General features: G+C 39.3%; 1 protein-coding gene across 1 annotated transcript; it reads left to right on the top strand.

The window, feature by feature from the left end:
• The first annotated feature begins 699 nt into the window (after window positions 1-699).
• LOC102864621 (F-box/WD repeat-containing protein 12-like) lies at window positions 700-16,222 on the top strand. The gene is made up of 7 exons (XM_006893025.1): window positions 700-793; window positions 5,021-5,139; window positions 11,026-11,169; window positions 12,178-12,336; window positions 14,185-14,392; window positions 15,850-15,998; window positions 16,085-16,222. Exons 1-7 carry the CDS (start codon window positions 700-702, stop codon window positions 16,220-16,222), a joined length of 1,011 nt encoding a protein of 336 aa, XP_006893087.1.
• Window positions 16,223-26,510: the final 10,288 nt, after the last annotated feature.

Genomic DNA, 26,510 nt, shown 5'->3' on the forward strand with positions numbered 1-26,510 from the left:
CTATAAGGGTCACTTTTACCTGGATTTCCTCCCCCCTTTGTTGTTATTATGCTTACTTCTACTTAAAACGTTGTGTAATTTGAATCATCTCCATGTGAACTGTCCATCTTTCTGGAATATCCACAATTCAAACCCAGATTTTTCAAAGGACAACTGTACATCTAAAGGGAGTTTTGAATGTGTCTCTAATGCCCACAGTGCTCAAGAAACATGCCCTATTTCCATGTTGGAAGGCCCAAAGATGCAAAGATGTTAATAATTCCTAAACTAGAAGACAATTTCTATTAAAATACCAGTAAAGTTTTTTTTATACACATACCAAACTGCTCCTTGGAGGCAAGGATTTTGAAGATCTGCCTCACATACCTTGGGCATGTTGCCAGGAGGGACCAGTCTTTGGAGAAGGACATCATGTTGGAAGGGTGAAGGGACAGGGCGGGAGAGGAAGATCTAGGATGAGACAGATTGACTCAGTGACTGGGGTAATGGGCGTAGGTGTGTCAGAACAAGGAGATTGGCTCAGGACAGGGCAGGGTTCAGAGCTATTGGTCGCTATGAGTCGTAGGTAACCTGTAACAACAACAAGACGCAGCTTATTTTAAAATTGACATGAAAAGTCAGAGCCCGACCAAGTTCTGTCTGGTTTTCGGGTCCATATGTTCAAGTCTTACGGTTGCTCGTCAGACCCTAATGGCCAAGATGGTGAAGCAGATCGAAAGCAAGGAAGATTTTACGGCTTGCCTGAATGGTGCTGGAGACAAACTTGTAGTGGTCGACTTCTCAGCCACATGGTGTGAGCTAACATGGAAAAGCTTGAAGCCACCATTAGTGAACTGATTTAATCATATTTACTGAAAACTACCAGCTGTCAGCTGTTTAAAACTTTTTTTTTTCTACAAAAAAAGGATCAAGTATGAAGATTATATGCCTGATTGCCATCTGATTATAAATGACAATAAAATATTAATTCTACCCTTTTTTTAAAAAAAAGAAAAGTCAGAGCCCTTAAAAGATCTAAAATAGTTTTGAAAAGGAAGAAGAAAGTGGGAGAAAATATTCTACCTAGTATCAAGTCTTGTATCACAACAGTTATGAGGACAGTGTGCTGGTGACTGCGATGTAGACGTATAGATCAATGGGAAGAACAGGGAACTCAGAAACACACACACAAAAACACCAGCTGATTTTAATTTATTGTTACAAAGGTGTGAATGTAATTCAGGGAGGGAAGAATAGTTTTTTCAACAAATTGTACTGTTTTTTCAACAAATTGTACTGTGACAATTGGTTATACATCTCTTATTGCCATTCAGTCAATTCCAACTCACAAAGACAGGAGTAAATTGCTCACCTTTCTCCTCAGGAGACACTGGGGGATTCAAACCACCGGAGACACACAATCTTTGGATTAACAGCACAACTCACTGTGGACTATTCCTCTAGTGCTCCCTTGAATATGTTGTTGTTGTAATGTGCCGTCGAGTCACTTGTGACTCATCGTGACCCTGTGTAAAATAGGCCCATAACCTGCACTATCCTGTGCCAACCTTACTGTCTCTGACACATCTACCCCATTACCCCAGTCACTGAATCAATCCATCTCTTCGAGGGTCTTCCTTTTCTTTTGCTGTTTCTCCACCCTTCCAACATGATGTCCCTCTCCAAGGATTGGTCCCTCCTTGCAACATGCCCAAAGTATGGCAGATGGAGCCTCAGAACCCTTGAATATACATAATAAAAGAAGGAAAAAAAAGAGAGATACCAATCTTTAGTCCTCTTAAAAAATTAACATTTTTGGTCTGAGAAAAACCATGTTAAGAGGAAAAGACCAGGGACAGACTGAGGAGAAATTATTTGGAAGCTCGTGTTTGCAACCCACTCCTATCTGACCTAGGGGCTCAGGTGAACTAGTTGTCAGGAATTGCACTGTCACCCCAAGGGCAGGCAGTTCAAATCCACCAGCAGGAGAAAGATTAACAATCTCTTCCCATACAGTTTATAGCCTCTGCAAATCCACTGGAGGATCAGCTATGAGTCAGATCTGATTCAACAATACATAAAAAAAAAACCCCAAACACCACAATAATGTATCTGGCCTAATAAAGAAATGGGGGGAAAAAATTCAACAGCAAGAATAAAGTAATCCAGACAAAAAATAGGCAAAATGGTGAAGTGTACATGCATATATATGTGGCCAGAAACACATGAACAAATATTCCATATCACTAGCTATTAAGCCAAAGACCAAACCCAGTGTCTAACTCATGGTCAATTCCCATCGGGTTTCTGAGGCTGTAAATCTTAATGAGAGGAAACGGCCTATCTTTTCTCCCTCAGAGTGGCTTGTGGGTGTTGACTGTGACCTACTTGGCTAGAAGTCTGCTATATTACTCACCATGCCACCAGGGCTCCTTTGCTAGTCATAAAAAACTCCCACAAAAAAACAAATCAAACCACAAATTAAGAAGACATCCTTGCTTTCTAGCCCATTAAAGAGGTGCTTGATAGCAGATTGTCCAAGTGCAACGCATGTTTTAATTTCCTGACTGCAGCTACCATGTGTGCTGATTGTGGATCTAATTGAAATGAAATTGTTGAAAACTTCAATCTTTTCTCCCTCATGGTGTTGCATATTGGCCCAGTGGTGAGGAATTTTGTTTTCTTGATGTTGAAATGTAATCTCTGTTGAAGGCTGTAGTCTTTCATTTTCTGCAGCGAGGGCTTCAGGTCTTTATTTTCTGCAAGCCAAGTTTGTGTCATCTCCACACTGCAAGTTGTTCAGTCATCCCCCAGTCCTGAGGCTTCATTCTTCTTCACACAGGTCAGCTTCTCTGTTGATTTGTTTAGCATACAGACTGAATAGGTACGAAGAAATATACACATCCTAAAATTTGTCCCTTCTACTCACCCACAAGAAAGAATTGTTTGACATTTCACAGTCTTGACAAGCTCATCAGCAACAGGAAAAGCTGAGTCCTGCACTTCCCATGCACAGGACAAAAAAGTTTGAATGAGTTTCAAGGACACTAAGAGGTGAAGAGGTGGTCGTGGTAGGTAGTTGTGTGGATCTGGCCGTAGGGAAAGAGATTGATCAGGAGATCAGTCTGGGAGTCTACACACCTGCAATCTGTTTTGATCAGAGCTCCTGGGCTATGGGGTGGAGATCCTTCCAAGTGCTGCAGATTTTGGTCAAGCCTTTAAATTCAGGGCAACACAAAGTAAAGCACGGAGATTGGAGTGTATCAGAGCTGCATTGACATGGAGAAACGATTTCCTGATGAGATCATGATTAAAATCTTCACCTTCCTGGACGGACTGAGCTTACTCCAGGCTTCCCAAGTGAACAAGGTAAAGTCTCTCCGCCCTCAGCAGCTTTACTGAATTAGCATTTTCACCTCCCCAGCTTGCTCACCTCTCCCTGAGCCCTGGGATCTCACTGTACCAGCATCACGCCCAAAGCGCCTTCCCTCCATCCTTTTACTTACCTTGTTCTGAACCCAGATCCACCCGTTGTACTCTGATACACTAGTGCTCTTGGGACTCAGTGTCTTCTCTTGACAGGTTTGAGCACCAATTTGCAGAAGAGCAGGGTGATATTTTTGGAGTTAGTATCATTCACTCTAAAGGTCTCATTTTATGAAAATGACAAACTGACTTGGAGTTTCTGTGGTCTTTGGTCTTTCCCAAGGAAATCAACATTTCTATTTTAGAATTCACAGAAATGCCAGTATAGGTAGAGATAGTTCTCTCTCTCTCTAATTAACATTCCTTCCCACCCTACTAAATTATGAGGACTTGGAGAGCTGGGATCCTGTCTGACTAAACTGCGGGCTCTCCTCCCAGAACAAAATGATATCAGAAGAATCAAATTCAGGTCTTGATTGACTGCTTATCTCTTCCTTTCTCTTAGCAATGGAATCATCTCGCAGACAATGAAAAGCTGTGGAGGTGAGTAAAGGAGGGGGCAGAGTAAGGCAGGAGCAAAGTGTCCTTTGGGGGAAGAGGAGGACTGATTGTGCACTTGCTGGTGACATCTAGCCTGTGTGCTTGAAGGTTCTAGTGAGTAAAGATTCATGTGATGTAACAGTGGTCCGTTGACTGGGATTGATCGGGGAAGTCTGAAGGGATTGTGGCTCTGGTTCCAGATTAATGTGTCTGAAGAGATGGACTTTCTGCGAAGACTATCTGGGCATAAGGACTTGGAAGCGGTTCTTCCTTGATCAAATAAAGCAGGACTATTGTATGGCATTGGCTCGGAGACAAGACTTTACGTACAAAATATCTCAGGACATAGGTAAGGAGGCAGGTGTCCTAGAGAAGTATGATAAATTCCAGAATCAATCCCCTGCTCCCCACAAGCAGTTCTGTGGTCCCATTCAGTGAAGGGAATACTAAAACCTGCCATCCTCAAGTTGATTCAGACTCCTACTCCTGTAGGGCAGATTAGATTTCTAAGTCCCTGTTGCTGTAAATCATCATCTTTCTTGTACAGAGTGCAAACCATTCATCTTTCTGTTAGCAGACCATTGTTTACCCAATGCTTCCTATTGATGGGAAGAGGAATTGAAAGTCAGTGGCACTGACTTCATAGCTGCTTTGTTTCCCTTCTTATTCATGTTATGTTGAAAGTGTGGAGTTGCTCCCTTTAGTGAAAAGTTTCCCAATCCCTCCTGGAATAAAAATCCTTCAATAACAACAAAGTATTACTATGCAACTTTTAAAGAATTGATGCTTTATTTGTGTGACCTTACGTAAAACTCTGAACAAAATGGAGAGCTCTTCATTTTATATCTATGGATAATGAAGTTAAGGAGGGGGGAAAAAGACTTGACCAATATCTAATAAATGGCCAGTCCAGAATGGGAATACATGTTCCTCACGTCTCCCTGGGAGAGTGTGGAAGAAATAAGTGATTTCCAACCCCCACCCCCATCTTTTCACCTGCAGACTTTTTTTTTTTTTAAATTAGTGTTGGACCATCCCTCATATGTCTGGTGCCAAATACTATGCTTCTTCCTAGGTGTAATAAGATATATTGCCTATCTCTCAGGAAGTGGTCTCTCAATAGATGGACAAGAGAGGTCAATTGTCTGTGGTGCTTCTTCTAGACACAAACTTTTTGCCTGGGATATGCAAAAGGTGAGTGTTACCTGGAGCCTGTAATAATGCTTACCTGAGTCTTTCCTGTTAGAGAAATAAGTCAGAAATACTGACAGGGACGTAATATTCAGACTTAGTGATAGAAACATATTTTTAAGTCGTGTCTTCAAGCTCATACTCTGTGGCCATTTTATTTAAGTCATAACACAGGGAGACCTCAGATTTTTTTCCCCCCACTATGTGCTTCTATATATAAATGGAGCTTTGGTGGCCTAATGGGTAAGGAGTTGTGTTGTCAAGTCAAAGGCAGATGGTTCAAATACACCAGTTCCTTAGGAGAAAGATGGTTCCTCAGGAGACAGATGATTTCTTCTTTGATTTAGAGCCTCTGAAAATCCACTGGAGGGTTAGCCCGGAGTTCTAACTCAATGTCAATGAGTTTGAATTGTTTTTTTAAAAAATATGTAAATATGTGCAAAGGTTTATTTTCTAATGGAAGCTCGTATATTTCAAAGTCATATTACATATGCCAGTATCATGCATATTCCTTACCTGGTCAATCTCTTTGCCAACTTTTACCATTTGTTGCATTGACTTTTTCCAAAAAGTGTTTAATTCAAATTACTTCAAAGGTGCACAAAGTAATGCAAAGAAGACTAAGAGAACTGGAATTACATAATGTGGATCTCAAAGTGTTGTTTTCTTGGCTTTCTCTGATTGGATTTCTCTTGACTCCTTACACTCTCTACCTGTAAAATGTGGCAATGATCTGAGTCTTTTGGAGTATGAGAAATAATACCCTTTTACAGGACATGGCAAGAACATGAGATAATCATCTCTTGGATAATATGCTTTAGGGGATAATTTGTTCTACTCACCATGTTCCTGAGGACATTCAAGTAGCCCAAATAAATAGATGCATGTAGAAAAGAACTCAGGGTTCCTGCCAAGAGTACATCAACTTTCCGTCTTTAAGTTCTCTATGTTGGAAACATCATCCGAGTTTATTCAAATCTTTCTATTGGGGCTCCAGCCAGCACCTTCATAGTCACCTCTTTATACTCCAAGCTTGACTATCTACATCTGTTCATTGTAAATTTTTTTTAAATTGTAAACTTTATTTTATGATTTTTTTTTGTGTGTGTGTATGCACCGCCAAATCAGATTTGGAGGAGATTGTCGCGCCTTCTCCAGCAGAGCATTTGGTGGATTTGAACCACGTTTCTCTAGGATTGCACTGCAGCTCCTTGCCACTAGGCCACCAGAGCTGCCTCATTGTGAAATTTTGACCTCCTGCATCTTGCTACTTAAGTGTTTATTGCTTTGAGTAGCTATCTTGCAAGAAAATTTGCTATGCAAAAATACCTAGGAAATACAGAATCTGAGGAGTTTGTTGGGCCTTGAGACCCTTGGTGGAAATTCCAAGGCTTGCCATGAAGCTGTCAGTGACAGCTTAATGTGTGAAATTTTTTACTGGAAACTGGAGAAAAGGGGATTCCTATTTTAAAATAACCAACTTCAGCAATGCTTTTATTACGTTAATGGGAAATACTGGAAATTGGAAAATATCCCCAAAGAATCAAATAATATTGTTAAAACTTGCAGTTGGAGTGTTGGATATTCGTTTGTTCTTGCAATTAAAGGAATCTCTGGCAGCCTAGTGGTAAGAAGCTGTGCTGCAACCCCAAAGGCTCCCGGTTCCGACTCGACAGCACATAAAAATGTGCTACTTACCATAAAATGCGAGAGGAACCGGAAATGCCTGATGTAAAAATGAAAAAAATTCAACCTATCTAGAAAACAAATGATACTAAATTTAGGAAATAAGATTCCAAGCAATTGTCAGTATAGAAATGATCAGTAAACCTTAAAATATAGTGCAATGATAAAGCCAAAGTAGCTTTTATCCGGTGAGATTGCTCAGAATCGTTAAGCAAGAGAACTTTTGGCAGGAATCACATTTCCTAAATTAGAATCTTAATTTTTAACAAGATCCCAGGTGATTCTTTCTCTTTTTGTTAAATCACTTTCCTCATTTTACCAATTTGCCAACCCTCCTCGGGCTGTACTCACTCCCATTCTTAATTTATCTTAGTGAAAATTTACAAATCCCACTGGCTTTTCCATTCATTCATACATTTTGTTTCATAACGTTGATTAAAGTAATTAATTACAGTGTCTAACCTCATATTGTTTATTGCCTTTGATCCCCGGTGATTTTTATTAGGATTCCAAACTGAAATGAACCAATTTGAAGCACTGCCTTTTTTTAAAATTCTATTTTATTTTGTGTGTGTGTACCCTCAAATCAGATCTGACTGGTACAACAGGAGATTGCCCCTCCTTCTCCAGCAGAGGATTTAGTGGATTTGAACCACATACCTCTGGGATTGCAGATCCCAGAATCAGCACAGCTTCTTGCCTCTAGGCCACCAGAGCCCCCCTGAAGCACTGCTTTTTAAAGAAATCAGCAATTTTCCTTTGCAGCCTCAGCAGAAGCCAGAAATAGAGAAAGATTTCCCTCTGGGAATTGTAAAAATGGCTGTTATCAAATAGTGTGTTCTTAGGAGACCAGCATTTTTAAGAGACTGACATTGGCAGAAATACTGTCAGTGTGGATTTAAATAAGCTCAAATATTATAAAACAAATTTAAAAAATCTTTCAATCCTTAAAACTTTTACAGACAGGAAGCAAGCTATAAAATTTACTCAACTGAAAAGAAAATCAGTTACTATACACGGAAAAGGTAGGATGATTCAGAAGCAGAACCAAGAGTCTAGAGAGTTCTGCTACAAATCATTTTCAGGTCTTGGTTCTGAATCAATGTGCTACCAATGTGTTCTCTACTGGTTTTCAGCATTTCTGTATTAGTGGCTCCCTGGTTCTTCTCATCACTTCTCCCTTCCCTCCTTTTTGCAGGAGCCTCCACAGTATAACCTTATGCCTTCCATAGAATTTTTTTTTAAAGAGTTAAGGTAGAGGGGACACAAACAACTTGTGTATTTAGTTCAAAGCTTTTCACATTAAGAAGAACTAGACATGAAGAGCCTCATTTACATCAGTTTTTGTTGTGTACAGTTCAGTTGGAACTGACTCCCACAGGTTTTCAGAGGTGGTTTAATTGTGTGGGTGGAGGTTGCCTGGCCTTATAGAATGGCGAGATCCTGTATTTTGAGGTGGTATGAAATATTTGAGGGCAATTGAGTTGGTGAGTGTCTTTTGTGGGTAAGAAGTGACTCATTAAGTGCCACAGATGGGCCTGTGATAGACAGCCTCCACTATGCCTCATAATATTCTTTGTGTTATAGTACTTGTAATCCTCCTACTCACATGTTCAGTAGGCTTGACCTATGCACCAAATTAAGGTGCCACAGAAATGATGTTTAGCTTTTGAAGCTATAGCCTAAAAGATACTTGTCTTCTCTTGGGCCATTGGAAAAGTCAGTTGCAGTGTTATGAGGACCCTCAAACAACTGTAGAGAGGAGTCGTTTATGTGCTGACAACTAAGAACTTCTGCCAATAGCCAGCTCCCATTTTCCAGAGATGTGAGGAAGTCCTATCTAAGGTGGAACTTCAACCTCATGAAATACCTCAAGCTAGCACAACACAGCCGTGCTACCCTTGAAGTTTTGTGGACATTTGATTGTGCTTTGAGTGAAAGCTCACATAGCAAATTAATGACTTATTCAATAGCTCACATACAGATTATTTTATCACAGGAGTTGTAATCTCCAAATTGTGTCAGTACAATCCCTCTATCTAGTCATTTGATTTTCCTACACTTTACTGTCTTGTCATAATTCCTTTTTTAAAATCGTAATTCCTTTCTGTCAAATTCTGTTTTGATCTCATATCGTCCTAAGTCATGGATTATTCTGGATGTTCATCTTTAAAATAGGCTTGTCTATTGGATTGAAAGGTGATTCTGTGAGTGGCTTTGGTTCAAAGTTAGAACGATGGATTATGGTTATAGTCTCTTCAGTCTCCCAGACCAGTAAGTCAGTGTTTTTCTCTCGGCAGTGAATTTAAAATTTATTGTATATTTTTCTCTCACTCTAACTGGGGCCTACTATCCTGTTTCTGCTCAGAGCAGTTGCCGCTAGCCATGCACCATCTAGTATTGCTACGATCAGGCTGTTGGAGGTTCATGTAAACTAGTTATTTAGAGTAATTGCTAAGTCTTCAGTTTTCTTCACTCTTCTTTGCTTCTGATGGGAGAGCAAGAATTGTATCTTGGATGACAAGCTTTTAAGATCTTGCACACTGCTGTCCAATGCAGGATCTAGCATAGTATCTTTACGAGCTCTATTGTCCCAGTTGACCTAGATGTTTCAAAACTATATAGTCCATAGCCTTCAAAGCATCATAAAGTAGTTATGGCTAAAAAGTTCCTTCAATTATGTCCCCATGTGCTCTACTATATCTATAGATCTGTATCCAGATCTAGCTATATGAATGCACATTGTTGTTGTTGTTAAGTGCCATTGAGTCAAAGATGGCTCATAGTGACCCTATGAATGAAAGACCTGAACACTTATATAACTTTCATCGTTTCTCCAAGTTCATAGCGTATATACATATGTATATAACAATATCCACAAGTTTACTTCTCTAGACACATGATTGTACTCCCATACAACCTCTCATACCTATTTAACATCTCTATTCATCCACTTGTAAATTATTGTTTGCGGTTATTTTTGTTTGAGGATTTACTGTAGTAAATACTGAACAAGGCTTAATGTAGTTGTCCATTTATGTAATATTGATAATCCAACAGCAGCTGTGCTAACATTCATTCTACATATAAGAAAGTCACAGTAGCTGTATGAAGAAATACTCAAAATCACTGGCAATTATAGCGATGCAAATCAGACTCACAATGAGATACTTTCTCACTCCATTAGCAGTGACAAAGTTTAACAGGACAGCAAGTAACAAATGTTGCAGAGGATATTGTGAGATAGAAATTCTTATACACTTTTGGTGGGATTGTAAAATGGTACAACCACTCTGAAAGGCAGTTTGGTGTTTCTTCAGAAAGCTGAACATAAAAATTCCATATAACCCAGCTTTTCTACTACTTGGAATGTAGCCGGAGAGAATGAGAACTGAGGCACAAATGGAGGCTTGTACACCAATGTTCACAGCAGCCTTACTCACCATTGCAAGAACATGGAACTAGCCCAAATGTCCAACCACAATTGAGTGTATTGAGAAACTATGGTATATTCATTCACTCAATGGACTAGTATGCAGCATGCAGGAGCAATGATTTTGTAAATCAGTACTTAACTTGGGAGGGACTGGAGAGCATCATGCTGAGTGAACTAACTCAGTTCCATAAGGACAAATACTGTAAAAAACCCCTTATTGTAGAATGCATATGAGGATCCAAGGTGGGGTAGGGGTGAGGGAGCAGAGGGCTGAGGATGAGTAAGGGTTGGAGGGTGGTTAATCATAAGGTCATATGATTTGATGTATTTGGGGGCAGTGTAGGAAATAGGAAAGATACGGTGTGAAAAACAATGTACATGAACTTTGTAAATTAGTTTTTTTAAAAAGTTACAATAGTGGCTAACTTTATAATGTTGCACTGTTAGCAAAAAACCAAGAATTGATTTGAGCCCAGGCAATTGATTGCTTTTCTAGTTCATCATAATGATTTCCTGTCTTTTATTCACTCTTCATTTATAATTGAAAATTTTCAGAGAATTTTCATATTCTTATCCCAGAAACAAGAAGTAGAACAGATTTGCAAGAGGCTTCCAAGTAAACATGGGCAGAATAAATCCACAGTAGGCTTCTCATGAAAATTCCTTGAATACAGATGTATTTATTCACTCTCGTTCTCCAGGGTGCTATAATCTGGGCAAGCCCATTCCAGATGTTTCCTATCCACATAATGATAACCCTCCCTCAGAGGAATCTTGCGTTCACTTTGGATTCAAGTCGTACTATCAAGGTGTGGGATTGTTATAGTGCAGATGCACTGACTGCTATTAGCATGACTACATATGGCTCTTCCATGGAAGCCTTTGTTACAGAAAGTGGTTCATTCCTAATGGTAAGTGAATCCCTCAATCTGGAAGGGAGGCATCTATATCTGCTATTATCTATTATCTGCATCCTTCACAAGCTTTCTAGTGCCAATCATTGCTACATCATGATCTGTCTTTTAAATTTTTTTTTTTTAATTTTGTATGTACCGTCAAATCAGATCTGACTGGTACAGGAGGAAATTGTCCCTCTTTCTCCAACTGAGCATGTGGTGGATTTGAATTGTGCACCTCTGGAATTGCAGTGCAGCTTCTTGCCAGTAGGCCACAGAGCTCACCCATGATCTGTCTTTTAAATTTGGATTTTCCACATACTCCGAGGGTTAGACCCAGTGAGTCAAAAAATGTCGACCATGTAAACCTCGGTCAATCTCAACTTTTTTTAAAAAAAAATGATTAATTTACAGCACTTTTGGATTTCCATTCATTCATTGTTGCACTTTTCTGCCCCCTCCCCCGCCCCCGCTAGCTCTTCTCTTTGAAAAGTAAAAAAAAAAGTCTATCATTGATATACAATCCCCCCACACACACACCCCCCACACACCCCAGGTATACTACACTCGGAAATCTTCATTCCGGACTCTTAAGATAATCATAATGACTTTTTTTTTAACCTACCGCATGTACACTTCTTTGTCAAGTCCTCTAAAAACAACGCCCTCATTTATTTTATATCTATGCCCATAGATTTTACATATATGTCTTTTCTTTCAAATGTGCATTGTTTGTGCAGAACATGAGCTTTGACAGTGGCACTGGAGGAAGAGATGGGGATTTGGGGAGACAGTGAAAAGGCGGAGTGTCAGTGTTTTAATGAGCTACTATCCTTGAGCAGAGTTATCTGAGGCTTCACATGCAACCATCATAACACCTTTCTGGATCAGTTGGTCAAATGTTTTGATTTATAGTATATGATTAAAGAACCAGTGGCACATCTTGCAGCAAATAGCTCTACTTCTTTGTTTTTGAGAATCTCATGGCTTTTCTCATTGACATGACTGATGCTTTGGTTTCAGGTGGGTGACTCTGTAGGTGACATCTATACATTTACAGTGCCTGATTTAAGGCGTGTTTCTAGGGCTCATGCATTTCAATATAATGTGGAACGTCTACTCTGCTCTCCTGACAAGAAGCTGATCTTTGCATCAGGATGTGACGAAGCTATCTTCCCAAAGGTAAGTGGTGTGCTTCATGCTCTAAGCGTGGGCTGTCAAGCATGAAGATGGGAAAGCTAGGAAGTGTGAGAAACTGAAGAGCTCAGTGAGTTCCAGACATGCTGTTCCCTCTTCTCAGGCTACATTATTGCAGGAAGTCGAGACCCGGGGGAGACGCCTTGGGAATAAATCACCATGAATGCCCCATTAGTGAGAGGAAGAGATGATTCAGAATGCTGGTGGAGCCCCACCAGACACAAATACAAAATGGTTTGGGCTCCCCAGACTGCTTTGTTTGGGGCCTGTATACGGATACAGACAAAGGAATGATCAGTGAGCTCGCTTGTTGGTGAGTCCCAATTTATGGAAGGAGGCAGGAATAACATACAAGGTATTAGCTGCGTTGTTTGCTCCCCACCCCACCTCACAGCACTAAGAGGAGGAGGGAGTCATGTTCCTATCCTTGAGAGGGGGAGGGAAAGGTGCATCCAGGCATGTCTTTCACTTTCCATAGATGAGGGACTGTTTGTCTGCTCAGTCAGATAAGAAGCCTGAGACCTGGTGGAGTTGCCGCTGTTCTCAGCTTCTGCGATTTTTTTTCTGTAGGACTGTGAGGTCTTTCTCCTTCTCTCTTAGGAATCTTCACGTGGTGAAGGACTCCCTCCTCAATGTCACAAATAAAATTCGTTCATAACCCCCAAAATGTTCTTTGAAGTAGTGATAGTTTGGTGCAGTGTAAATCTTCACCAATCAGGATTTTCTCAAGATACCTGAGTCGGGCAATATACACCAAGAAGTCAGAAACTTTGGTGGCATTGTTTACTTTTGAGAATTTAACTTAACTTTTATTTACCTTGGCTACAAAATAGAGCGGGGTCCAGAAGTAAACAGACATGTTATCAGTCTCTGAATGTCCCTGGGAGAAAGTTGTAGGCTTCTGAGCCGACAATTCTTAGACTGGCCCAAGTGGATTAGGGCAGAGCATAACGAGTTGAAAGGTCAGGCAGCAAAACCAAAACACTGCTTGGATAGTACTCCAAGAAAGGAAAAATCTTCCTAGCCAGGCTCAACTTGCTTTTGGGGCCATTGTAGCAAGATTTTGCAGCTCTTTGCCATACCAGAAGAGAAATTTCTGGGACTCTCGTGCTGTCTGTGAACAAGACAGAATTAAGGAAGATGGAGAGTTCATTGTATTTTGCTGCCAGATAGCACTGACTACATCCACTTCTTACTTGCCTGCTCATTCTCCAACATTTTGTGTTTGAACTATACTGAAAACCAACCTCTCCAAATCTGTGGATTACATTAGGCTAAATATATCTGTCAGTCACAAATAGAGCTGCATTCAGAGCTGTTGTACATAGGGTCACTATGTGTTGGAGTCCAGTTGACAGCACTTAACAGCAAATATTGAGTTGTGAGGTGAGAGTAATGCCTGGCTACGGTTGTTGAAGTTATGTGTTAAGTTGGCTGAACTGATTCGCAGTGGTTTCACAGTTACGTTATGGGAACATAATTTTTTTTTATTTTTATGTGTGTGTGTGTGTGTGTGTGTGTACACCTTCAAATCAGATCTGACTGGTACAGGAGGAGATTTCCCCTCCTTCTCAGACAGAGCATCTGGTGGATTCCAACCGCGTATCTCTGGGAATGCAGTGCAGCTTCTTGCCACTAAGCCACCAGAGCTCCCCTGGGAACATAATTTTTACATAATACTTTTTTAAAAATAATGACTTGATCTTTGGAACCTGGCCATGTTAATGAGACATTCAATAAAATTTGACAGATGAACATTTTTAAGAAGGGTTTCCTGAGGTCTCTTCTGTACTAAAACGTTACAACTGCTACCTTTACCTGTTTATATCTTAGGTATTTGTCACAGAACATTTACTGAAAAAATCAGAAAAAGACCATCTTATGCCCTGCTCTATCCCTGTTGCATTGTGCTGGACAGCCTGCTGGGCTCCAAGGAAAGCAAACAGGATAGCAATGTCTAGAAGAAATATAGATGAAAGGGTAACTCTGATCACTTTTGACTTTACAACTAAGTTGGTTGATGGCAAAACATTAATTGAAGGTAGGCTGTGCTATTGTATAAATACCTATTTCTCCTCTTTTTTACACATGCATTCATTTTGAACTATAGGTTTATGTTAATAGATAAATCTATATAAAGGGGTCGAGGTCATGCTTATTGAATTCCAATACCTATGTTTCTGATCTACCCACTCCAACCTGTTAGATCTATTTAGATTTCCATCATGCTTTAGACCTGGATTGCAATGCCTTTTCTCAATATAGATCTTCAATAGTTGAGCTATTATTGTCTGTGTTCTCTACTTTTCTTCCCTGGCTTTCTGTTCCTGTGACATAGGACCATAACCATAGCATAGTTCATGCATTTTCCAGGCCACTGGCCTACCACCCTTCATTTTCCTCATGGAACTGAAGTGTTTTTGTTGTCAGGTGCCTTCAAGTAAGACCCATAGTGACCCTGTGAACAAAAAATAAAAATCTTGTCCTATCTTGTGGCATCCTCCTAATTTATGAACCTATTTTTCCTTGAACCCATTGCTGCAGTCAAATATATTGAAGATCTTCCTCTTTTTCTGATCCTTCACCTTATGCATTATTTGTCCTTTTGTGACTGAAATATTTCACTCAGCATAATGTCCTCCAGGGTAACCCATTTTGTATAATATTACATGAGTTCCTTGTTTTACAATGCAGCATAGTTTTCCATCATGTGAATATACTAGAGCTTCTGTATCCATTTTATTGTTGATGGCCACTGGGTTGTTTCCAACTCTTTGCTATTGTGAACAAAGCTGCAATAAACATGGGTGTGCATATATCTGCTTGGGTGGCAGTTATGGTTTCTTTAGGGTATATTCCTAGTAGTGGAATTGCTGGGTCAAATGGTATTGATATTTGCAACTTTTTGAGAAAGTGCCATACTGCCTTCCCTCGTGATTGCACCATTTTACACTCCCATCAACAATGAATGAGGGTTTCAGTTTCTCCACAACCTTGTCAGCATTTGTTGTCTGCTACTCTGTTGAATTTTGCTATTCTTACTGGGGTAAAATGTTATCTCATAGATCCTCCCTTTCTAAGCATGATGTCCCTAGCCAAGGAATAGCATCTTCTAATAACATGTCCAAAATAAGTGAGATAAAGCTTTGTCATCTTTGCCTCCAAGGAGCACTGTGGTTGTACTTTCTCCAATACATACCTGTTTGTTCTTTTGGCAGTCCATGGGATATTCAGTACTCTTCTCCAACAGCACAGCTCAAAGACCTCATCAATTCTTTTTTTCTGTCATCTTTATTCATTGTACTTACTTTCAGATACATAGCAAGTGATTGAAAAGATTTTATTTTTTACACTTAACATAAAGACACTATCTTGACTACAGAATCTGAAAATTGCATATGTGTGTGTATATATCTCTGATGTGTACATATATAATGTATATCTTAATATGTTTTCATGGGGAAAAAGCACACGAGGTCGCAAGATTCCATTTACCAGATCGTTATGAAATTCTTAGTTACCTTGCATTCAATGATGGAGAAACAATTGCCTTTGTGAGTGGTTGGTATCTGTTCCTCTACACCATTGATGGCACCATGTTACAGCGCCTTGCAAATCATCGGAGCAACATTTGCTACTTATGGTCGGTATGTATGTGTGTAATGTTTTCCCCCTCTTACTTACTGCTCTGAGTTTGACTTCTTGTCTACTTACTCCTGCCTGTCCTTTGAAGGACCCTGTCCATGTCCTCACCACAGGCACGGATGATTTTCTGAATTTGTACATGTGGAAGGAGGAGGGCCGCTCTTCACGCCTCGTACACTGCTGTCGTCTGCAACAACAGCCAGGCGATTGGACCCCGAGATGGTAAGGCCCACTTGGTTACTTAAACTTTTCCTGAAAATTTTTTATTTCAATATAAGAAATCAATGAAGTATCAATGAAGGAAGAATGTTTTTCAAGACTCTTTGCTGGTTTATAGGAGTACAAAGCATATGGAGCTTGCTAGTACTTGGAGAATGACCACAATCCAATAAATGTCAGTGGGTTTTTTTTCCCAAGTGGCTGCTTATTATACTCCCATATGCAGTATGTGAAAGGTTTAGAGTGTGTGTGTGTGCGCGCACATGTGTGTATGCATGTGTATACATATATATAAAATATATTTAAAAATATATATAAAATATATATTTAGTTTGGAAGGCTTGCTCCTTTCTTTTTTTTGGGGGGGGGCAAGACAAAGATTCCTGATCAAGCCCCTTGCTCCTTTCTTGTGTGTACTAGTCATTTGGGTTGGTTTTTAGTGAGCTACTACTTTGACCATTTGGCAGATTTTTTTTGGCTGAATGACATGTCTCAATCACAATTGTTTCTTTTTTTTATTTAAATAAAACTTTTATTTTATACTGGTTTACCCACAAAGTTTGTATACATTGTTTTTCACACTGAATCTTTCCTAATGCCTTTACCCACCCCTCTCTACCCACCTATTAGTGTAACCCTATGATTAACCCACCCGTCCTTACTCCTCTGCTCCCACCCTCTCACTCTTGGACATTCATACGCATTCTACAGTAATGGTCTTATAAAGTATTTGTCTTTATAGGACTGAGTTCATTTAGCATAATACTCTGCAGTCTCTCACAAGTTAGGTAGTAATTTACAAAGTCATTGCTCCTGCATGCTGCATAATATTCCATCATGTCAATGTACCATAATTTCTCAATTCGCTCAGTTATGGTTGTACATTTGGGCTGTTTTTGTGACTTTGCGATGGTGAATAACGCTGATATGAACATAGGTGTACGAGTCTCCATTTCTGCCTTAGTTCTCTCACAAATGATTTTTTTTTTAAATCTTATTTTATAATCTGATCAGACTGGTACAGGAGGAGATTGCTCCTCCTTCTCCAGCGGAGCATCTGGTGGATTTGAACCATGTGCCTTCAGGATTGCAGTGCAGCTTCTTGCCACTAGGCCACCAGAGCTTCTCACAATTGTTTTAATATTTTACTGTGCAGAGACTTTTCGAGAGCTCTGGTGACCTTGTGGGTGAGGAGTGGCACTGCCAGCCTAAAAACAAGTGGTTTGAATCCACCTGCTGCTCTGCAGGATAAAGATGAGTAAGCTCCTGCTCATCCTACAATTCACTGCCTCTGAGAGCCCTCTGGAGGGTCAGCTATGAACAGATTCTGACATGAGGGAACATCACAACAACAGAGGAACTGTATACTGTCATTGTTATGTACCATTGAGGCCCTTGTGACTCATAGTGACCCTGTGCATAACAGTTCTGAACCCTGCTCTACTCTGAGCCAACCTTATTGTCTCTGATATACCTATCTGCATTATTCCCATCACTGAATCCATCCATCTCATTGAGGGTCTTCCTCTCTTGCGTTGTCCCTCCACCCTCCCAAGCATGATGTCCCTCTCCAAGGACTGGTCCCTCCTTGCAACATGCCCAAAGTATGTCAGACAGAACTTCAGAATCCTTGCCTTCAAGGAGCAGCCTGGTTTCACCCTCTCCAAGATGAACGTGTTTGTTCTCCTAGCAGCCTATGGTATATTCAATACTCTTCTCTAGCACCACAGTTCAAAGGCATCGATTCTCCTTCCCTAGTCATTGTCCAGCTTTCTGACGCATAGCAAGTAATTGTGAAGACCATGGCCTGGATCAGGCACACCTTAGTCTCCAGACTGACATCATTGCTTTTCAGTTCTTTGGAGAGGTCTCTGCCATCAGACTTTCCCAGTGCAATTTGTCTTTCAATTTTCTGGCTGGTGTTGATTGTAGAGACAATATGAAGCTATTAACAATCTCAGTCTCTTCACCATCTATCATGATGCTGTCAATCAGCTCAGTGGTGAGAATCTTTGTTTTCTTGATGTTGAGTTTCAATCCATAATTAAGGCTGCAGTCCTTGAGCTTCTGCAGCAAATGCCTCAAGCCCTCCTCAGTTTCGACAAGCAAGGTTGTGTTATCTGCATAATACAGGTTGTTGAGCCTTCCAGTCCTGATGCCACATTCCACCTCATAGAGCTTAGCCTCCCTGATGACTAGTTCACATATAGATTGAAAAGGAATGGAGATAGTACACATCCCAGACATACACCCTCCCTGATTTTGAACCATGTAGCTGGTGTTTCCTTGTTCTGTTCTGACGGCTGCCTCCTGGTTCAAGTATAGGTGTCACATAAGTACAATCAAATATTCCGTGGGACTCCCATTCTTCTCAGAGCTGGCCAGTTTGGTATGATCTGCAGTCAAATGCCTTTGCCTAGTCAATGAAACACAAATTCCTCTGGTACTCTCTGCTTTCAGCCAAGATCCATCTAACATTAGCTGTAATATCCCTAGTACCATGGCCTCTTTTAAACCCAGCCTGCACATCTGGCAGTTCTGTTGATATGCTGTTCCAGTTGGTTTTTTGATATTTAAAAAATAGTTTCTGAAAGCCTGATGTCTTGTGTTTCGTCTTTATGGTGATACAGAACTTTTTGGCAAAGCCTAATAACTACAGATATCTAGCCTTTGAACCACTCATGGTCCTAAAAGGAACTTACCCTGACTGTTGTTCATTGTAGTTGTTTTATTATTATTATTATTTTGTGTGTGTCTGTGTATCATCAGATCAGATCTGACTGGTACAGGAGGAGATTGTCCCTCCTTTCCCGGCAGAGCATCTGGTGGATTACGAACCATGCGCCTCTGGGATTGCAGTGCAGCTTCTTGCCACTAGGCCACCAGAGCTCCCCTGTTCAGTGTCATTTTATTTACTATTGTCAACCTCTGACAACTACCTAATTGTCCAAATAGAAGTGATTGTTGGCATTATTATGGTCCATCTACACAATAGAGTGTATGCTGCCAAATATAAATAATCAGAAAAATGCATATGCAAAATATTTCTAGTGTTTTGGGGCATAAAAATATTTTAAGTAAATGTGTTAATCTTTTAAAAAAATTATTTTATCTTGGTTTGCTTACAAAGTTTGTATACACTGTGTTTCACACTATTGTGTTTCATACAATGATTCCCATTAATTATATTTTATCAAATTAAATTAATCATAATCATTCTCAACAGGTTTTTAAATAGATTATTTCATTTTTATATTAGAACTAAATATAACCTAACTATTTTGAATCATAAATACTTATTTTTCAATAACTTAAGATACTTAGCTTTGTATCAGATGCCCCATGGCACATTCTCATCTGTAATGTAATATTTTTATCTCTTCACAGCTTTGTATCTTTTGTTTGACGTATTTTTTTAATTAAGTCAAGGGTATGTCTTCCTCAGATATACACCAGTTCCTCAACACACAGTTTAAGTCTTCAGTGTTTAGTGTTTTGGTTTTTTTTTTAAAGGTTTAAATTTTCACAAGGATATAAAGCCCAGCAACCTTTCAGTACAATGAAAACATGAGGTCTGACGTTTCCGCATGTCCATTGCGCTCTCTTGCTCCGTCACTACTCACGACTGGCAACCACTGATCTACTCTCTGTTCCTGTAAATTAGTTCAATTTCCTATAATTTCTTATAAATGCAATTATGCAGCACACACTCCATTATGTCTGGCCTTTCTCAAGGAGAGAGATTGGATTTGAGATGCATCCAAGTTCTGGCATTCATTTCATTGCTAGTTAGTGTCCCATTGGACTGATACATTTCACTCTGTCTATCAATTCTCTAGTTAAGGGGCATTTATTTTATGTCTGGTTTGGATTATTATGAGTCAAACAGCTGTAAACATCTGTAAACAGATTGTTGTATAAATGATTATATTTGTTGAGTGTCCATTTAACTTGATAATAAACCTCCTAGGTAATTTTGCAGTTTGTTTACTTTTCCAGGAGCAGTGTGTTGTTGTTTACTTTTCCAGGAGAAGTGTGGTGGTGGAGTTAGTGCCCTCAAATAAATTCTGACTCATAGAGAACCTATGCACAATAGTTCTGAACCCTGCCTTATCATGAGCCAATCTCACTATCTCCACCACACCTACTTCCATTACCCCGGTTACTGTGCCGATTCTTCTCAGCTGGGGTCTTCTTCTCCATTCTTCCAAACATGTCCTTCTCTAACGATTGGTCCTTCTGGGCAGCATGCCCAAAATATGTCAGATGGAACTGCAAAAGAGTTCTACACCAGATGCTCTGCTGGAGAAGGAGGGGTAATCTCCTCCTGTACCAGTCAGATCCAATTTGATGGACTATTTGTGAAAGAGGTTGTCTCTTCCCCCACTTACTGGATTTTATCTCTGTCAATCATCATCTGTTGAATGGATTTATTTTTGAGTTTTCCATTATGTCATTATGGGTCTGTGTATCTACTGCTGTACCAATACTACACTGTTTTGATTACCATGACTGTGTAGTAAGTTTTGAGATCAGGGAAGGGTCACTCCTTGTACTTTGCCTTTTTTCATTATTGCTTTGTTCATCGGGGATTTCTCCCTTCCATATAAATTTAGTGACTACTTTTTCTATCTCTTTTTTAAAAATTACAGTATCGATATTGAGTTGACATTCTATCTGGATTGCTTTTGGTAGTAATGCCATTTTCACAATGTTAAGTCATGAGGACAGTGTATTTTCCCTCCAGTTGTGAAGGTTTCTTTGGGTCTTTTGTAATAATGTAGTATTTCTTTGTCTAGATTTCATTTGTATCTGACTAGATTTAGTCTTTTTTTTTTCAACTCTAAGTTTATTTTCAAACTTCAAGGATTATTTATTTTATTTTATTTTTTATTATGTTTTGTGCGTACCATCAAATCTGATCTGACTGGTATCGGAGGAGCACCTGGTGGATTCGAACTGCTTGCTTCCGGGATTGCAGTGCAGCTTTTTGCCACTTGGCCATCAGAGCTCTTCAAGGGTTATTTTTAAAACTAAACTGATTTTCCCATTGAATACCAAAGTTTTGGTATTATGTGACATCATGACCTACTTTTTTAAAAAATTATTAATTTTAATGAAAGTTTACAGAGATTTAGGATTTCCAGTCATTCATTGTTGCACTTTTCTCCCTGCCAACCCCCTTCCCACAAATCACTCTTGTCCTTGAAAAGAAAAAGAAAACCCTCTTTCATTGTTCTGCAATCCCTTCCCCCAGTTTCACTCCACTATGTAGCCTTCACTCTGGACTTCCGTAATGACAAGAATACCCATTTATATATCTCTTTTAAACAGATCTCTCCCTCATATGTTTCAATGTAATAGACATCATTCCTCTCCTCCTTTTCTGTTTTCTCTCAACCATGATGTCAGTCCTGTTTTCAACAGTGGCCCTATACAATATTTGTCCTTTTATGACTGAAATATTTCACTCAGCATAATGTCCTCCAGGATCATCCAATTTGCATATTCCATGTGTGAATATATTAGAGCTTCTCTATCCATTTGTTTGTTGATGGGCACTTGGGTTGTTTCCAACTAACTCTTTGTTATTGCGAACAAAGCTGCAATAAACATGGGTGTGCATATAACTGCTTGGGTGGCAGTGATGGTTTCTTTAGGGTAAATTCCCAGCAGTGGAATTGCTGGGGCAAATGGTATTTCTATTCCCAATCTTTTGAGAAAGCACAATACAAGCCTTCCATAGTGGTTGCACCATTTTACCCTCCCACCAGCAGTGAATAAGGGTTCCAGTTTCTCCACAACCTTGCCAGCATTTGATGTTTGCTGTTCTGTTAAATTTTGCTATTCTTACTGGGATGAGATGATATCTCATAGTTGTTTTGATTTGTCTCTTTTAGAGCTAGGGATTTTGAACGTTAATGTGTTTTGTTAGCCATCTAATGTCTTCTTTGGTGAAGTGTTTGTTCATATCCTGTGCCTGTTTTTCAATTAGATTATTTACCTTTATCTTGTGGTGGTGTTGATTTAGTCTTAAACATTTCATCTTTAAGGTGCCCATTGTAAAAGGTATTATTTTTATTTCCTTTTTCAGAGTTGTCTTTGTTACTGCAGAAGAATTCAACAGATTCTTCGGTTGTACCCTGCCACTTTGCTGAATGAGTCAATTAGATCAAGTAATTTCTTTGCTAGATCGTTTGTATTTTTTTATATACAGGTTCATATAATCTGCAAACAGAGGTAGTTACACTTTCTTTTTGCCAATTAGGGACTCGTTGTGGGGTTTTTTTTGTGGTTATAACAGTTTTTAATTGTGATTTTAATGAAAGTTTACAGAAAAGTTGGATTTTCATTCATTCTTGTACATTTTCCACCTTACTTTTCCAGGTCATTAAAAAAAAATTCATTAGTTGTTGCATAATTTCCTCCCTCAGTCCTCTTTGCTATGCTCCTCTTATTCTGGCCTGTTATACAAACAATATATAGTCATATATTTCTTTTAAACAGTTCTTTCCTTCATCTGTTCCAATGCAATGTTCATTATTCTCTTTTCTTAGTTTCCCCCTACTCTTTGCCAGTTTGTATGCCTTTTATTTCTTTTTCTTGTCTCTTTTGTTCCGGCTGAGATTTCCAATATAATATTGAATAAAAATAATGATAGGTGGCATCCTTATATATTTCTCTTTGTAAGAGAATATCTTTAGTCTCTCTCCATTGTAATAGTAGCCATTCATCTTGTATATATACTCTTTTAAATTTTTTATTTTTAATTTTTGAAAAAATTTTATTTTTTGTGTGTGTATCATCAAATCAGATCTGACTGGTACAGGAGGAAGTTGCCCCTTTCTCCAGCATAGCATCCGGTGGATTTGAACCACATACCTCAGGGATTACAGAGCAGCTTTTTGCCACTAAGCCACCAGCGCTCCCTTCTATATATACTCTTAATTATGTTGAACTATTTCCATTTCATTCCTATTTTATTGGATACTTTTAAAATGTGGGTTTTTTTTAAATGCCTTTCTGCATTGAATGATGTGATGATAAGCCTTTTTCCTTTGTTTTATTGATGTGGTAGATTTTACACTGATTATTTTTCTTATATTGAATCATCCTTGTATAACTAGTATGGTCTATTCACAGCAGGCTCTGTAGTACTTGATGAAGAGAGAGAGGGTTACCACTTCTCTTCATCTTAGTCCAGGCAAGAAGATAATTAACAGGGTTCTACCCAACAGTCTTTACAAGGTTAAGAGGGGTAGGAAGAAATGCCAGCTCTTTGTTGCAACTTGTTTGGGACAGGGCAAGAATAGTTAACAAGTGTTGACCCAAGTTTCCTCATAACCAGTAGAGAGGATGAAGAATGAAAAACAGTAGACAAGACTCCAAGTCTCTCCGGGAAAGCCGTGGAGTGACACCTCTACTCATGTTAATTTAGTGACTCATGTTAATTTAGAGATTCTAGGGCACAGTCTTTGGATGTATACAAAGCATGTATTGGCTGACAGGACTATAATGCTTATCTCCATCATTCCCAGTGAATTGAGAAGGTGACCTTTATGGTGGTCTCCTGGAGGGGAAGTGTAGTCAAAATAGAGAACATATATGATCTTAAGACAGCAATTCTTTCATTATTGGTAACACAGAAAACTGCAAATTCTGAACATGATTCTTCAAAACAGTTTGAGGAAAAACAAAGCAAAACAAAACAGGATGAGAGTGTCCCTTTTTCAGATTAACAGTATAACTTTGTCAGATCAATTTATTAAAAACCAACCTCAGAGTCACTTTTACAATAGGACCAAGGTGATCTTGGAAACATGTGAGTTAAATTCCTACGGAGATCATCAACAATAAAAATTCTCACTTTCTCTTCTTGTATGTACATAATCTTTTCACTTTCCTCCCCCCTCTCTCTCTTGGCAGCTTCACCTCCAGGGCAATTTGTGATAACAGGAGCATAGCATGTTTGGTGTCACAGGACCGTGCATCGAACCTTCTGGTGATGTTCTCGCTCTTAAAAAAGTGACTTATAGGAAAATGAATGGAATTAACCTTGTATCCTGTTTCTCAGTGAAATAAAGACAATTCCATTTGCAAGTACAAAATTATTATTTTGGTTTTTTTATAGTTTAATATATTTTAATAGCAAACTTATAGAACAGCACAGAAGACAGACAACATTAAAAACATGCTTGCAGGGAACTCTGGTGGCCTAGTGGCAAGAAGCTGCACTGCAATGCCAGAGATATGCGGATTGAATCCACCAGATACTCTGTTGAGGAGGGAGGGTCAATCTTCTCCTGTACCAGTCAGATTTGATTTAATGGTACACACATAAAAAATAATAAAATTTTAAAAAGCCACACATGCTTGCAAATAGGACCACTCAGACAAATATAGTGAATGGACAAAAATGCTACAAGCACTATTGAGTTGCCATCAAAAAGAAATTTATTTTAAAAAATTCAACCGCTAATATGGTCCAGAAAAATTCAACAGGTTTATTTATAATTATTACAAAGTTAAACTGCTGAAACTTGTTCACGGAAATATTTTTTCTGACTTGCAGTAATACTTTATATATACCCGTGTTTATGTTAGAAATTGACACACAAATGAAAATGGAAAACCACCGATCCTTGATTTCTGCCCCCTATATTTCCATTCACAACCATATACTTAGGTACATTTTGACCCCAATGGAAAAAAAATTATCTGACCTTCAAGAACTACCAATAACAGGAGGAACAGATTTTTTTAAAAGAATGAAGTGTTTCCTATCATAGTGGATTCTTAAGGACATTATCCACATTTGCAGCATGCTAGTTGGATGTCTTTTGGCATAATTGTTAGGCGTTTGGCATGGGTGGCACACTGGTTGGTGTTTTCAAAAAGGCCAATCAGGCTTCATTTGTAAAGCACCAAGAGCTGCGTTCTGAAAGCGCAGATCTTTTATAAAGTCCTGAGCGATTTCTCGCACCAGACGCTGGAAGGGAAGCTTTCTAATCGGGTTCGGTGGACTTCTGATAAAGCCTAACTTCAGGGAGTGCCCTTCATCCGTCCAGTACACGTCACACGACTTGTCACGGGCTGCTTCCTGGGTGTTTTCCCGCCGGTTGATTTGCGGGCAATCTCCTTTGTACGGAGCCATGGTATAAAGACCTCTTCACTTATCCCACCCCCTTCGTTGGCTGGAGCTCAGCAGCGTTGGCTTCGGAAATTGCTATTTTTGTTTTAAGAAATAGAAAGAAGGCTGCATAGTGGAGTGGACTTGGATGGAGGGATTGTATAACAATGAAAAAATTTTTCTTTTACTTCTCAGAGAAGAGCAATTGGGGGGAGGGGTGGGCAGGGAGAAAAGTGCAACAATGAATGAATGGAAACCCTAAGTCTCTAAACTTTCATTAAACTAAAAAAAAAAAAAGTAATTTAATTGCATACAATGACTTAGATCCTGTGACAGATTTTTATGGATCAGGCTCAGTGCAGATACAGGCAGGTCAAGATATGTTTCTACCATTAGAAGAGTATAAAATGCTAAGAGTAATTTGTAAACTTTCATTAAAATTAATAAATGGGAAAAAAAGAGTAAGATACAAGTGGTCCCACAAATAAACACTTGCAAACAATGCAAGGAGAGTATATCATGGAGAAATGAAATTCGGATTGGAGTTGATTTAAGACTATAAATATTTCAGTTTGCATATAATTGAATAGTGATATGGGAAAGAACTGGCTCTTTTTTTACCATGTCATTATTTCAAGATTCAAAGTCCTTGAAGAGTATATAGGTCAAGGCTAAGGAATGGATCTACTCTCTTGATTCTGGCAGCTTGAAAGAAAGTTCAAAAAGGGAGTTCACCCATTCCTGGGTGAGTCCGTCGAGGGAGTTCACACACTCCTGGGAAAGTCATCTCAATGAGAGATTCTCCAAAAGGCAGGGCACATTTCTAGGCTGGCTATGTGACCAACATCTCCTTTCTGTGGAAATAAATTTGAAGCTGTGCCCAGAAGGAAGCTCAGTGAAAGGACTATGAAGTAATGTATTGTGGGCAGAGAAGACATCATGTCAGGTATTATAAATGGTACCTAGTCCAAGTCTGAGAGAAAAGTTGGGAAGGTTAACTCATGCAGAGATTTGTAGGTTACCACCTACAAATGCATACTCATATTGGTAAGGGTTTCAATGGCTTGCTTTGAGTGGTTTTGTTCCATTCATTTAACAGCATCCTATTAAAATATAACAAAACTAGGGAGCTCTGGTGGCCTAGTGGCAAAAAGCTGCACTGCAA

Source organism: Elephantulus edwardii, unplaced genomic scaffold (genome assembly GCF_000299155.1).
Source record: "Elephantulus edwardii isolate Elephantulus edwardi_28Jun2011 unplaced genomic scaffold, EleEdw1.0 scaffold00121, whole genome shotgun sequence".
NCBI lineage: Eukaryota > Metazoa > Chordata > Mammalia > Macroscelidea > Macroscelididae > Elephantulus > Elephantulus edwardii.

What these genes read in the sequence shown, in the direction of transcription:
- LOC102864621 (XM_006893025.1), top strand. Translation starts at nt 700, where the DNA reads ATGGTGAAGCAGATCGAAAGCAAGGAAGATTTTACGGCTTGCCTGAAT. An exon ending in ACGAAGCTATCTTCCCAAAG is followed by an intron (nt 12,337 to 14,184) that starts GTAAGTGGTGTG and finishes TTTATATCTTAG; the next exon opens with GTATTTGTCACAGAACATTT. An exon ending in ACATTTGCTACTTATGGTCG is followed by an intron (nt 15,999 to 16,084) that starts GTATGTATGTGT and finishes TGTCCTTTGAAG; the next exon opens with GACCCTGTCCATGTCCTCAC.